At 36.7% G+C, this 15,847-nt stretch overlaps 1 protein-coding gene across 1 annotated transcript in view; it reads left to right on the top strand.

Moving 5' to 3' along the window:
• Positions 1–15,847, top strand: part of fbxo41 (F-box protein 41) — a 76,998-nt gene that overhangs the window by 57,693 nt on the left and 3,458 nt on the right. Inside the window, exons 6-12 of the mRNA XM_079813001.1 lie at positions 2,458–2,693; positions 4,448–4,563; positions 6,077–6,229; positions 7,296–7,391; positions 7,555–7,673; positions 10,429–10,587; positions 12,214–12,329. Of these exons, the coding sequence (XP_079669127.1) occupies positions 2,458–2,693; positions 4,448–4,563; positions 6,077–6,229; positions 7,296–7,391; positions 7,555–7,673; positions 10,429–10,587; positions 12,214–12,329 (995 nt within the window). The remainder of the gene's footprint in view (positions 1–2,457; positions 2,694–4,447; positions 4,564–6,076; positions 6,230–7,295; positions 7,392–7,554; positions 7,674–10,428; positions 10,588–12,213; positions 12,330–15,847) is intronic.

The raw sequence follows: 15,847 nt of genomic DNA, 5'->3' as shown, positions 1-15,847 counted from the left end.
CGTGTCAGATCCGCATCATGTTCGTCAGCGGCCGCTCTTAAAGTGACAGGATGCTCACATCGTCATTAATGTTCATCACAGAACAATGGGAACAGAGACAAGTGTAGCTTTAATGATGATTAATCTATATTTAATTTATTATTTATGCAGTTAAGAAAGGTGTTTGATAACTATTACATTTCTGTATATTTCTAACAGGAAAGGCACAGGTAAAAAATAACATTTATTATAATGGGTTTATGTAAAGATGGTTTTAAGTTCACTTAAATTAAATGTTGTTTTTTTAAAGCCTAATAAATGTTGAAATTAGGAGCTTTCAGTTATACTGTAATGTAACGTCATTAATGTTTCATACAGACATTAGTTTCAGTGATACTGGCCTTCATTCATAAAAAGATGCCATTAAAACACATATTTAAAATGTACTGTCTTTAAATTGTTTCTACATTAATTTGGAGAGTAACTGAAATTATTGCAATATCAAAATATAAAAAAATTAAAATATTAAAAACGTGCGATTAATTACAGAAAATTTTTGATTAATTAGTTGTTGTTTTTTAATCGACTCTCAGCACTAATATATAAATGTATATGTATATGTATATGTATATGTATATGTATATATATATATAATATATATGTAGTTATATGTATCTGTTATTTAAATTATCATTTATTTTATAAAATATTTTTACATATTTGGATGAACATTCAGAACTTTTTATTCCACAAATTAAACTACATATTTTTATAAATAATTATTATTGTGCCATTTATTACTAAAAATAATGTCAATAAAACATTTTAAATTGTGTTATAATTTCAAAACATTTTTCTCTGCAGCAAACAATGCGGGATAAAGTTGCCAGACTGATAAACAGTCATCTTTTCCAATCCCACTATTTAAAGGGATAATTCTGTCATCATTTACTCAACCTTATGTTGTTCCAAACCTGTATGAATTTCTTTCTTCTGTTGAACACAAAATAAGATATTTTGAAGAATGTCAAGAAATTCATACAGGTTTGGAAAAAACTTGAGGGTAAACGATGACACAATTTTTTCTTTTTTAGATGAACTATCCTTTTAAGTGCAAACTTGTTTAGTTTAAATGTGGATATGAATGCAATTTAAATAAATTAATAAATATATATATATATATATATATATATATATATATCTATATATCTATATATCTATATATATATATATATATATATATATATATATATATATATATATATATATATATATATATATATATATATATATATATATATATATATATATATATATATATATATATATATATATATATATATATATATATATATATATATATATATATATATATATATATATATATATATATTATTAATTTATATATTTTTTTATTATTTAATGGATCATTTTATAAAATAAATTAAATGTAATATTAGTATAATTTAACACTTTTTTTTCACAATTACACTTGAGTATTTTTTAATAATAAAAAAATACATGTTTGTTAATTATTATTTTATATATTTGTAGTATTTAATTGATTATTTCATCAAATACTTTTTTGCACATTTGGATGAACACATTTTAAATACTAATATAATGTAATACCATTTATTCCACAAATTACTCTATTTATTTGTATTTAAAAGTTGATATTTTGGTATTTTTATTGATTTTGTTGATTAAAACATTTTAAATTGTGTAATACTTTCAGAAATCAAGACATTTTTTTCTGCAGCAAACAATGTGGGATGAACTTGCCTGCATCCACTGATCCAGAGTCATCTTTTCCCATCTTACTGCTAGTTGATGTTTGGTTTTGGACCAGCAGTCATGGTTAGTTTATCCCAAGAGAATCCTCTACTGCTAGCATTTGTCTTTAACTGTATGCATACAGTACACAATCATACCCATGCCATGGCCAGGAGAAGGCCAAGCTCCATTCTGTCAGCACCATTAGAACCCAGTTATTTGAGAACCTGTTTGAGTCACAACTTTTGGCAGATTTTGCTTTATTAGATTCTGAGTGTCTTAAAAATGTAGGCGAATGCTGCCAGCACCCCTTTCTTCAGTCTCAATCTCGTTAGATTTTCAACAAATTGTGGATGACTCAGGAGACCTGTGTCTGTCAAACTGGAGCTGTGAGATAGAAATGGCCTGCTGATGGTATGATTTGGAAGATGTTCAGAACCTGTGGGAGGCACTGAGACAAGTGAACTGAGGCTCAGAACTGTCCTTTTTTTATTTGACTGTGGCGCCACCATATGGACGTACATGGAGCCAGTTAAAGAGTCACCCTAAATAAAAATAAAAAAAGTCATATTTTGCTATGTGCTTTTGAAAACCATGTGATTTTCTAATTGGTAAATGTCTTCTGTTTATATGCAGTGAATCTTAGTGGTGACTACGGCTGTCAAGCAAGTCTTCTTTATCTCTTATTCTTCCTGTCACCAGGTCGTTCTGAAGGGGGATACAAGTCTTGCCGCCATGAGAAAAGCCCCTCTAAAATCAATGAGGTGATCAGTCCTGAGGTGCTGAAGATGCGGGCCGCTCTCTTCTGTATCTTTACCTACCTGGATACGAAGACACTCCTGCGGGCAGCCGAGGTGTGCCGGGATTGGAAGTTTGTGGCTCGTCACCCAGCGGTGTGGACCAGAGTTCTGCTGGAGAACGCTCGCATCTCCTCGAAGGTCTTTAACACCATTCACACAAACATGCTTACAGTAGTACTCCTGTTACATTTGGGCACTGACCGCCCACTTTTTTCAGTTTAAATAGACAAACTGCTAATGAATGAATTAACTATTAATTCATTTTCACTGTGAATGTTAAAATGAAATCAGTCTGAATTTCCCTTGGCTTTCTCAATGTATTTTTTGTCCGGAAAATATTCACAGCGCTTCACTTCTCCACATTTTGTTATGTTACAGCCTTAAAAATTCTACAAACAATACCCCATAATGACAATTTGAAATTTTGTTTGAAATCTTTGCAAATTTATAAAAATAAAAAAAATCACATGTACATAAGTATTCACAACCTTTGCCATGACACTCAAAATTGAGCTCAGGTGCATCCTGTTTCCACTGATTATCATTAAGATGTTTCTACAACTTTATTGGAGTCCACCTGTGGTAAATTCAGTTGATTGGACAGGATTTGGAAAGGCACCCACCTGTCTATATAAGGTCCCACAGTTAACAGTGCATGTCAGAGCACAAACCAAGCCATGAAATCCAAGGAATTGTCTGTAGACCTCTGAGACAGGATTGTATCGAGGCACAGATCTGGGGAAGGTTACAGAAACATTTCTGCGGCATAGACGGTCCCGATGAGCATCATCCGTAAATGGAAGAAGTTTGGAACCACCAGGACTCTTCCTAGAGCTGGCCACCCGGCCAAACTGAGCCATCAGGGGAGAAGGGCCTTAGTCAGGGAGGTGACCAAGAACCTGATGGTCACTCTGACAGAGCTCCAGCATTTCTCTGTGGAGAGAGGAGAACCTTCCAGAAGAACAACCATCTCTGCAGCACTCCACCAATCAGGCCTGTATGGTAGAGTGGCCAGACGGAAGCCACTCCTCAGTAAAAGGCACATGACAGCACACCTGGAGTTTGCCAAAAGGCAACTGAAGGACAAAATTCTCTGGTCTGATGAAACAAAGATTGAACTCTTTGGCCTGAATGGCAATGGTCATGTCTGGAGAAATCCAGGCCCCGCTCATCACCTGGCTTATACCATCCCTACAGTGAAGCATGGTGGTGGCAGCATCATGCTGTGGGGATGTTTTTCAGAGGCAGGAACTGGGAGACTTGTCAGGATCGAGGGAACGATGAATGCAGAAATGTACAGAGACATCCTTGATGAAAACCTGCTCCAGAGCGCTCTGGACCTCAGACCAACAGGACAACGACCCAAAGCACACAGCCAAGATAACAAAAGAGTGGCAACGGGGCAACTCTGTGAATGTCCTTGAGTGGCCCAGCCAGAGCCCAGAGTTGAACCCGATTGAACATCTCTGGAGAGATTTGAAAATGGCTGTGCACCGACGCTCCCCATTCAACCTGATGGAGCTTGAGAGGTCCTGCGAAGAAGAATGGGAGACACTGCCCAAAAATAGGTGTGCCAAGCTTGTAGCAAAAGAAGCATCAACAAAGTATTGAGCAAAGGCTGTCAATACTTATGTACGTGATTTTTTTTTTTTTCTGAAAAATTTAATAATTAAAATGTGTAATATTGTGGTAAAAGTAAACAAACTAATGTGATTTCCAATTTGAAAAATCAATGATGGAAATGTACTACATTGTAGGAATAACCCAAAAGACATTTAACAGATCTGAATGAGATGCATAATAATAATGACCTGCTGCCCATGTATTTTGGCTGTTGAAAGTCCTGACAAAGGCCAAGCTCTCTAACTCTGTCTCTCACTATGTTTGTTTAGTTCTTGTGCACTCTGTCTCAGTGGTGCACTCAGACGCATTCCCTCATCCTCCAGAACCTAAAGCCCCGGCAGAGGGGGAAAAAAGAAACAAAGGAGGAATATCTGAAGAGCACACGGTAACACGGTCTCCCACTGCGCCTGCTGTTTACTGTACCATACTGACCCTGCTGTGTGTGTGGCTACTGCCTTCCCAGAGCTCCACGCACCTCCTCCTCCTCTTGTCGCTGTTTTATTGCCTTCTGCGCTCTTCCCTGATCCTCTCATCACTCTTTCACACCAAACAGATACACACTCATTCACTCACACAGTCTGACACTTGTGAAGTGCTTGTTCAGAGATCCAGTGTGAGAAGGGAACAGAATGAGCGGCCTGTTAATTGCTCTGCTAAATCACCTCAACCAGAGTGCCAGTCGAAAACCTCATGAAAGAAATCTGCAGGGTTTTTTTCTGCATTAAGAATTTTAATATTGGTTGGATTGAAAAGTATTCACCCAAAAATGAAAATTCTGTCATTTACTCACTCGCATATCGTTCCAAACCCGTATGACTATTGTTCATCTTCGAAACACAAATTAATATATTTTTGATGAAATATGAAAGCTTTCGGTCCCTCCATTAACAGCTACGCAACTACCACTTGATGCTTTAAAAAGATTGTAAAACTAATCTACATGTATTGAGCGCTTGAAGAGGCGCGATGGCTTCATATGATGAACTTGAATTTAGGCTTTTATTCACATATAAACATTCATCAACGCGCACTTCAGATATGCTTACCAGAAGCTCAAGCATGTTCGCTTGACGTGAAAGAACCAATGAAGTTCATTCTCGTGTGTTATGCAGTTAGAGCTTCCACAAGAACCAATGAGGTTCATTCTCACGCGTCAATGCCAGTACAGTTGAGCTTCACTTTATATTTGCTGATGAATGTTTATATGTGAATAAAAGCCTAAATTCAATCTGTTGGTCATATAAAGCGATCGTGTCTCTTCCGAAAATTTGGACTAAACCACTCAATTTTATGATCTCTTTATGAACTTTTTGAAGCGTCAAAGTGGTAGCATGGAGGGACAGAAATTTCTCAGAATTCATTCAAATATCTTCATTTCTTTTCAAAAGATGAACGAAAGTCTTACGGCTTTGGAATGACATGTGGGTGAGAAAATTATGACAGAATTATTATTTTTGGGTGGACTAAACCTGTAAAGCAGAAAGCTTGTTTTTTATATTAAAATATCTGAGACAAACCATTCATAAAACATTTATTAACAGCCGTCAAATTAAAGATAATAGTAATTATTGTGCCAAATGGCAACCCAGGATATTGAAATCACACAAAATTGGGAACAATTTACTGTATTCATTTAATGGAATTTTCCGTATTTATTTTTTTACAGGTGGTTTACCTACATTTAGAATTTTGAACTTCAATGCATTCTATGTTAGGGTCAACGGAAATGTATTATAACGTAAAATTACTGGATAATGTCCAGGTAATAAGCTGTCAGTACTTTTTCCGTAATTTCACGGATTTATTTTTTACAGTGCAGGTCTTAAATTTATTACGATGTCTGGTGACTGTAGTCATAAACTGAAATATTAATAGATTATCTTTCTTTTTTTGTTTAGTGGTTGTCTAGAGGAGGGTCTGGAGGCTATGTTGAAAGCTACCGGCATTAATCTGCTCATCCTGAAGGTGTCTCATTGTCCAAATCTGTTGACTGATCGCTCTCTGTGGTTGGCGAGCTGTTATTGCAGGGCTCTACAGGCTGTCACATACAGGTTGGTCCACAAGGGAGCACTGCTTAGTATACCAATTTCATTTTAGCGCACAATTTTCATGATACACTTCCATTCTGATTAATGGTTAATTGCAAAACTTTGCAGTCAGATTTACTGCATAGCTGTGATTAAAATAATATAGATTCGAATGAATTGTTCATGTCTATTCAGCTATTCAGTAAGCAATCATAATCATAGCAGTCATAAATTGGATGATGTTTAAGGATACAAAAATCCTTTTGGGGTTTATTTTGCAATGACCCATAGACTTCAGTTACATATTATTCAGCTTAACTAAGGGCATTAAGGTCACAACAATGAGTTTTCTCTTGTAATAAGATACTCATTTTTGTTCAGAGCCCCTAAAGGGACATGGTGATCTTTAAAGATGGGCGGAACAATTATATTTTAATGCTTTTGTGTTCTTGAACTAAGCGACCAAATACATTAATTAACATGTATATTTCTACTCTGATCTGCTCTGCCCTTCGAGATAATTAAAAACGTTTTCTGGCCTATATATGTATGAATTTTATAAGCACACAGTCAAAACCATAAAAGTATGGAGTCCCTAAGGGGACATGGTGATGGGAAAAGATATGAGATGGGAGGAAAAAGGGAATTTCATTGCTTTTGCAATCGCTCAAAAAATGTTTGGGTTCTCTCGTGAAAGTATTGTCTTCCCCCAAGAAACTGCATTCGCTCGCAAAACATTTGCATTCTCACGCTTGAAATATAGTTTTTCACAGTGAGAGAACGTGAAGTTTCTCAGGGGAACTCAATAGTTTTGTGAGAAAACATAAATGCATTGAAGTACAAATTTTCCTCCCATCTCATTTCCCCATCACCATGTTCCTGTACTTTTGTGGTTTTGACTTTTTACTAATAAAATGCATACATATATTAGCCAGAAAGCTTTTATAATTATCTCCAAAGGGCAGTGCAGCTCAGAGTAGAAATAAACATGTCAATTAATGTATTTGGTTGCTTAGTTCCTGTTGGCAGGTCAAAGTAGGGTTTGCAAAGACAGAGAAAGAACATTTATCTTTTATCGATTATGTTTTAGGAGTGCGACAGACCCTGTTGGACAGGAGGTTATCTGGGCATTAGGAGCTGGTTGCAGAGACATAATCTCACTACAGGTGGCGCCTTTGCATCCATGGTAAGATCGAAATGCACCGTCAATTGTTTCAAAGGCAATTGTAGATTTTTGTAAAAGTGGTTCTACATGGCTTGATAGCTTTTATTTTTGAGCATTTGTATTTGACATTAGAAAAAAAAAAGTTGAATGTAAATAATTTTAAATATAAATTGTCTTTGTGCAGTCAGCAGCCAGCACGCTTCAGTAACAGGTGCTTGCAGACCATTGGCAGATGCTGGCCACACCTGCGAGCTTTGGGCGTGGGCGGGGCTGGCTGTGGCATACAGGGATTGGCTTCTTTGGGTGAGCGAGAACATTTTCTTTTATTCAGCAAGAATACATTAATTTGTTTAAGGTGCTCTAAAGGTGTAATATTGACAGCTAGTGGTTGAACTTGGTACTGTAGTCCAAATTCAAAATATTGGAGATTTGTTTTTTTGTCCTGCTCTGCCTCCTCAGACTGGATGCTCACGTGGGTCGCCAGATTGAGGGCACATGACAGAAACGAGCGTAGTTGACAATGGAAAGTCTTACAGTATAAGTTGATCAGCTAATGTATACATTTGCAATGTTTTATTTCCGTCTGGTACAATTTGCAATCTCCGACCCAGTTCGTTTGCTGGCTACCATCACTGTGTTTTCTGCCAACTGGCAACCCAAGGTGTGGAAATACTATTGGGTAAAATGGCAGTGGGCGGGATCACACAGACCAAAACAAAAACAGACATTCAGACACAAGACGCACATTTCAAATTAACATGGTTTTTCAGAGAAACAAGCATTTGAACTTGAGCATGTTTCATACAACTCTGCAAACATGTACTGTATTACAGGGATTTTCAAACTTTATGATGCTGAGGACCCCCAAATATGATGAACCTTTATGGGGGACCCCCTACCTAAATTCCATCTATATATTTTTATGTATGAAAAAGACATTGTAAACTGTTAGATAAATAGTGAGTGGGACATTATAAATACAACACATTGTTTCCGAACTTAAATTGGTCATACTTAATGTTGGATGTATTAACCTGAAGAAGTATAAACCAGAAAAAAAATATTTCTATAAGAAACTTTCACAATAAATCCATGTAAGCAGTTTACGTACTGTGAAAACAATACTGCTTGAAAATGGGGCTATAGTGAGAAAAACTCACTAGAAAGATACAAAGCAAACATATACAATTCTGGAAAGTATGTACACGGCAAGAAAGGAGAGAAACATTTAGAATGTTCGGTAGACTTAATCCATTTTTGCTTTGTCTTTTTATTCTCTTAAATTTTCTGGGGACCCATTAGAACCTTCTGGAGGACCCCTGGGGGTCCCCGGACCCCAGTTTGAAAACCCCTGCTGTATTATGCTATTTTTATGCTAAAGTGCAGCAAATTACTGACGTCGTCATACTCAGATTCTAGTCAGAATATCTAGAATCAGAGTCTGATACTGCTCCATTGGGCTGTGATTATGAGGCGTGTTTCAACCGAACCTGGGAAAAAACTGCCTCTGCACTCAATTGGATTGACCTACAAACCAATCAGAGCAACGGAGTAAGTGACGTATGTTGAGCCGAGCGACACATAGTTGTCAACAGAATTCAACTGCACACACGCTGGAAGAAGTAGAAGAAGAAGATGAGTGTAAACGATCTTTGCCGGTGTTGTAAAACCGAATTTAAGGATACACGAGTACTTACCAACACAGATATCATTTTTGAGAGAAATAGTAAAGGTGAATGCATATATATACGAACAAGTTCTCCGTTTAGGATTAGAACGAATTCAACCCAATTGTTCTTTGGTGACGTGGATGCTTACGTTAATGTTGATCATCTGTCCTTCATCGAATAAAGGCCGCCCTGACAATTTGATTGGTCCGAACAGCTCTGGTTCGAGCATCGTTGCTCCACAACTGATCAAGTCCAGAACGAACTTCCCGACCTCAAATGTTGTGGGCGGGGCTAAGTTCGGTTGGCGTCCAGTCTAGCAAATTACATAGAGCACCTTTAAAAGTAGACCGTAAAGACTTTCTATTCATTAAGAATCATGAAAAAAATTATCATAGTTTCCACAAAAATATTAAGCAGGACAACTGTTTTCAACATTGATAATAATAAGAAATGTTTAGCATATTAGAATGATTTCTGAAGGATCACATGACACTGGAGACTGAGTAATGATGCTGAAAATTCAGCTTTGCGGGCACAGGAATACATGTAAAAATGTATATAAAAATGGAATACAGTTATACACACTAATACTGTTTATACTGTATTTTTGGTCAAATAAATGCAGTCTTGGTCAGCCTATATATAGTTGTTTTGACCATATATCAAAACTCTGATTTAGCACCAGGATCCCTAAAAAAATGATGCGTATAATAGTTATTATTCTAACCATACAGTTGTTTTCAGATCAGCATTACAAGGCAACATCACTCAACCCTATTATCTATCCAGTATAGACAAGAACTTGTTATTCACATTGAAAACTGGGACAAAGAGACACCGGAAATGACACTTTTAACATGCTTCTGGGCACATTCTACTATAAAGAAATGTTTTGAAGAAGAAAAAAATAGCTATTTTCTGTAATGCTTTGGGTTTTTTTAACCTACTTTACTGTACCATTTCATTAGATAGAATATAATGGATTTGACCTTTCGAAATCACAAGGCTTCATCTAAGCTTTTCATAGAGCACTCAGAAGACTGAAACTGAAATTGTTTTTGAATTTTTGAATTGGTTATTTTACATGTTTTTCTCAATCCACCTTTCAGTTATTTTTTTTCCAGTCCAGTTCAAAATGACAAAGCTCACTAAACACATCATGAATTTAGTTAATAATACATGTGCACTACTTTAGGTTCTCTTCCTGTATTCACCTAAATATAGTTCTCATGTTCTCTTTTTTAGGATGAATAGAATATACATTTTTGGGTGAACTATTCCTTTAACACCATCAGTAATGCAGTCGTCTACCAGTGTGGCAAAATATATTCTTTGTTGCATTCTCCACAAAGTCTGTAATGACCCTGTTTGTGTGTATATACCTTCAGCAAGGAACTGCATGAGGCTGCAGGTGCTTGAGTTGGATCACGTCAGTGAAATAAATCAGGAAGTGGCTGCTGAGATGTGCCGAGAGGGACTGAAGGGTCTGGAGATGCTGGTGCTCACCTCCACTCCTGTTACTCCTAAAGCCCTGCTTCACTTCAATAGTGAGTCCATTCTGATTCATTATTATTGTTTAGAATTTTATTGGAGAATAATTCTATTTGTGCATGGTTACATCTAAACCAAGTATCAATCAAACACAAGAAGAATAATGTCTAATGTCTAATGTCAAAAGAAGAGCTATAAATCATGCTTTATTAAAATAATAATATATTATATAATTTACATTTTTAATAATTAGCATTTAAAGTGCCCCTATTATGCTATTTTAAAGGTTCCTAATTTTGTTTTGGAGGTCTCCTAAAACAGGTTTACATGCATCCAAGGTAAAAAAAACTTAAAGGTGCCCTAGAATGAGTTGAAACAATATTTTAAATTGTTCTCTGATATCTACATAGAGGGTCAAAATTGTCCAGATACTGTTTTACAGGTCCATTTACAACCCCAGAAATTGTCCCTAGAATGAAATGGTCTGTTTTTGCCTTATTTGGAAGGGTCATGCATATTAATGTAGAGTTCTGCTCTGCTTGGCTGTTTCACTGCGGCTGATTTCAGTAGCTTCAGTGACAACAAACAGATCAACACTGTCCATCATGAAAATGGAGAGATTATGCATCCAACCTTATATGTTTGATCCTGTTTCTGACGAAGATGCAGATTTTGAGGAACAACCAATTGTTTTGAGATTGTAAATGGATGTTTCTGAGTGGTAAATTTAGTATTTATTTTCAGTAAGACCTGCAAAACGTAACGTCAGTACTATAACTTCAGCCTACTTGTGAGCTAGCATATAACATGAACTTTACACGTTAACTCATAACGTCAGCAGTCACAGCTTTGTTTTTAGCATTGAACATATTTTAATCATTGTAATGCGTCACCGTATGATTTTACAATGATAGCTTCTTCCATTTGATTCACAAACTGTAAACAGCAAGCTGGGTAGCGCATAAATATGTTGTTTGTACAGTAACTTACAGTAAAGGTTTTTTTTTTATTTTAACAAATTGACTAGATGCCTTGTCAAATGACTATCCTGGCTTGTATTAATTCCAGCGCGAGTCCTCTTCCTTAAGCAAAGTGAATTCGCAGCGCTGAAAAATATTGTCTTCTCAACATGTTCGACAACACTAACCTAACTCTTCCAGGCCTCAGCTACAACTATAGTATTTGAGGTCGGGTCAAAGTAGACATCGTTTGTGGGCAGCCAATGAAGACCATAGACTGGCATTATGAAAATTTGTTACATTGTTATTTAGGTATGTAACAGGAAGAGAGATGGAATTGCTGACGACTTGTTTCAGCAGTTCAGAATCAATTATTTCTTTTTTAGGAGACAATAACTTTATTTGTTGTAGACTTTGATCGTTAAAACTTTGCAGACCTTTTACATTCACAAACTGCTATATTACACACCATATGAAAGGTAATATTCGAAAAAGCATAATAGAGGCACTTGTATGAAATCAAGATGATAACGAATATTCTTTTGTTTTTTAAATTAATTTCAGATTATACTTATAAAGTGTCCACAGTTGTAGAAAAACTGTGTGATATGGTAGTATCTTTAGATTTGGAGCTATGAATGGCATGAAATACTCCCACACTTCCTGTAGAATTACCCTCTGTCCTCGCTCCCTTACTCACTCCCTGCTCCGTTCTCTTCACAGGTGTGTGTCGTAACCTGAAGTCTATTGTAGTCCAAATCGGTATAGAAGATTACTTTGAAGACCCTAACAGCCCAGAGGCCAGAAAACTCTTTGACGAAATGGTGAACAAGCTGCAGGTATGGAATCATCGCCCAAAATCTTTGAGACATCAGATGCCATCAAAAATTTGACCCATCCATCTGCCAGACTAAAATTACCAGCAAAAGCTGTTCAGTAGTAAAATAGTCTTGGGCCATGGGGTGTCCTGTGACTGAGACAGCGTTAAAGATGAGTAAGTGAAAGCAGAAAAACCTCTCACAGCTGCCGTGTTGAGGAACCATGAGTCAAATGCAAGTGATTCATCTCATCCATTTGCTTGCTTTGAGGATGCAGGAAGCTGCCTCTTCTCTGTTCTGACTCTAGATAAGCTGGGAGAGGGAGTGGAAGTGGGGTTACACCCACCCACATTAAAACTCCTGTTTAAGTTACTCGCAGGATATCTTACACAAGCTGTACCGAAATGGGCTGCTGTAGATGACAGAGTGCATTGCTCATCGTATATATCTTTTTTATAAGAGGCTCAAAAATATTTTGTACTTGTTCAGAAACTGCCCACGGTTTATTTCCACTGCAGTGTGGAAGCAGGTTTATAGTGTCCTTAAATGTTCAGGGGCCGTATTCACAAAACATCTTAAGGCTAAAAGTAGCTCCTAACTTGCAGATTTAGGAGAAACTCTTAAAAATAATGGCTGTCAGTCCTAATTTAGGTCTCTTAAATTTTTGTTAAGAGTACTTCACAAAGTATTTTAGTGCTAAAACCAGCTCCTAAATCTGTGGAAAGTTAGAAGCAGTCGGGAGGACTCCTAAGATATAGAGCCTTGGGTGCTTAGCTTTTAATTTATAAAGGCAATGAATAGTTTGATTGATAGATTTTAATCTGCGATTACATAACAAAGGTTTATTAATGTACAGGCAAAATGCATTGAATGAGGGAGAATAAAACATTGCGGTTTAAAAAATAATTTCCCATCATCATCTCTGATAGTCTTATGGGCAGCTCGGGGGACTCGAGTTCGAGTTCCGGCTTGTGGACCTTTCCCGATCCTGTCCCCCCCCTTTCTCTCTCCAACTTTGCTTCTTGTCTACTCACTGTCCTATCATAATAAAAAGGCAAAACACCAAAAATAAATCTTTGAAAATAAATTTGTAAATAAAAAAGAAAATAATGTCTGATTACCTGTGGCTGTTGCTTTCACAAACCCAGAGTAGGGATCCCTAGCAATGTAGACATTTTTTTGTTCTTTGATGAACAATAATGACAGGCATCATCAGTGCTCCTGTCACTTTAAGAACGGCCGCTGCCGAACATGACGCAGATCTGACACGCTGTCCCGCGCATCTCATTTCCTTTTAAGAACTCTTTAAGTTCATTTAAGACGTTATTTAACTAATTTAAGACTCCTAATATGAGAATACTCAAAATTCTCTGTGTCGTTGTTTTTGTTTGTTCAAGAGCAAAAGAGAACTCGATGGACGCGTGTGTGTGTGTGTGTGTGACAGGACACTGACACACACACACACACACACACACACACAGAGACAGGACATTGACATACAGTGCGTTCTCTTGTGTCTTGTCGCGCTTGGAAGCATTTGCATGATTAGGAGCTTGATCATGTAAAACGCTAGGCAAAAATGGATATAAAAACGGACGCTGCGTTATTTGCGTTACATTTTTTTAATGCGTTAAGCTGAAAAAATTAATCGCCCGCGTTAACGTGTTAATTTGCCCAGCCCTAGTATGTGTGTGTGTGTGTGTGTGTGTATATATATATGTCTGTATGTGTATATATATATGTCTGTATGTGTATGTATACCAAAATTAATCAGACACCAGATATAATTTTTTACTAGTGGGTGCACTATTCCATAAGTGAGGATAGCAAAATAAAGTAAACTGTGACATATTATACCCAAAAAATCTTCATACAGTGGACTACCAGTAAAATTAATACAAATTTGGGACCAAATTTATTCAGACACTTTGACCTGCCATGTTTTGCTTAAGTGTTTTTTCTTTAATTGCTAATGCAACCTTTTAAACCACAGACTGAACAAATTTGCTCTGTAACTGGTTGACCTAAATTTGTATTATCTAATTGTGTTCTTAAAAGGTTAGTTCACCCAAAAATGAAAATTCTGTCATTAATTACTTACCCTCATGTCGTTCGACACCCGTGAGACCTTTGTTCATCTTCGGAACACAAATGAAGATAATTTTGTTGAAATCCGATGGCTCAGAAAGGCCTCCATTGGCAGCAATGACATTTCCTTTCTCAAGACCCATATAAGGTACTAAAGACGCTCTTAAAAAGTCCATCTCACTACAGTGGTTCTACAATAATTTTATGAAGCGACGAGAATAGTTTTTGTGCAAAAACAAAACAAAAAATGACTATATTCAACAAGTTCTTGTCTTCCGTCTGGGCCTCTGACGCGAACTCACAGAGCACCATTGGCGCATGCGCGAGAATATCACGTAGAGCCGGCATTCCCATAGATACGTAGACATTGAATTCTACATTGATTGTGCTTTAGGTCTTGATCAAAATGGGGCTAAAGTGTGCATTTCTTGGATGCCCAAACTGTGAGACACGAATAAGTGCACATGTTGAAGGTGTCTGAAAACATTTTGGTTTGACTGTATGTCTCCTCTCGAGCTGATTAGATTAGACCATTTGAACTCGCTCCTCCCAAACTTTGTTTATAAAACATTTGTCGCTTGAATTCTGCAATCTCTCGAGATGCTGACATGCAAGAGGCTGACAATTAGCTGAACATATACACTCAGCCTACATTTTAAAATCTACATTTTAATATGGCAACATCTCTATTTTAAAATCTTAGAAGATCTAAAATCTAAGATCTTCAATCACTGATCTCATCATCCATAGCAACGAGGTCTACTCCGCCCTTTCTCTTAGCTTAAGAGGAAACTCTTACCTAAAAACTTTTACTACTATTTGGGAGATCTCTTAGTGGTAAGATAAAATGTTTTGTGTATACGGTCCCAGATCTATATCATCTCAGTGTTTTGGCTCCTCCATGTGGTTTATTCATTATTTAAAAAACCAAATACCATTTAATAATATCACAGGATCAGTTGAACCTATCAAAATACAAGTGCAGATATGATTATGATCCAGAGATATTTAAAAATCTCAAAATATGTAACATTAACACCTCATTGCTAATTTGTCCACTTTTTATCCAAAGATACTTACAAATGAGAAACAAAGCAAGCAGTTTATTACAAACCTCAACAAAATTAAAATAGAATAGTACACTTAGCAGGCGCTTTCGTCATCAGTTTTCAAATGTCTTTCAAATTCCAATTCAGTTCCTGGGTTGGGTACCGAACTCGGTACGTTTAAGGGCACCGACCGAATTACGCCGGTACTTCAGTGTACCGATTCACATTAAATCAATCGGTACGCGTGTTTCCATCTCATACGAGGACATGAATGCATGACCGTCATCTCCAGAGCCGTTCTGAGAGTCACTTTGTGAGCATTTTTCCGTTTCATTTGAGAAAAACAGAAACTCAGAAAAAAAAGGTATTCACGGCAACCCGTCAAAATAAAAGTTTGGTTTA

This window comes from Gobio gobio (genome assembly GCF_949357685.1).
Source record: "Gobio gobio genome assembly, chromosome: 3".
Lineage (NCBI taxonomy): Eukaryota > Metazoa > Chordata > Actinopteri > Cypriniformes > Gobionidae > Gobio > Gobio gobio.
Note: the sequence above shows the minus strand (reverse complement) of the source record. Positions and strands in the feature narration are given on the sequence as shown.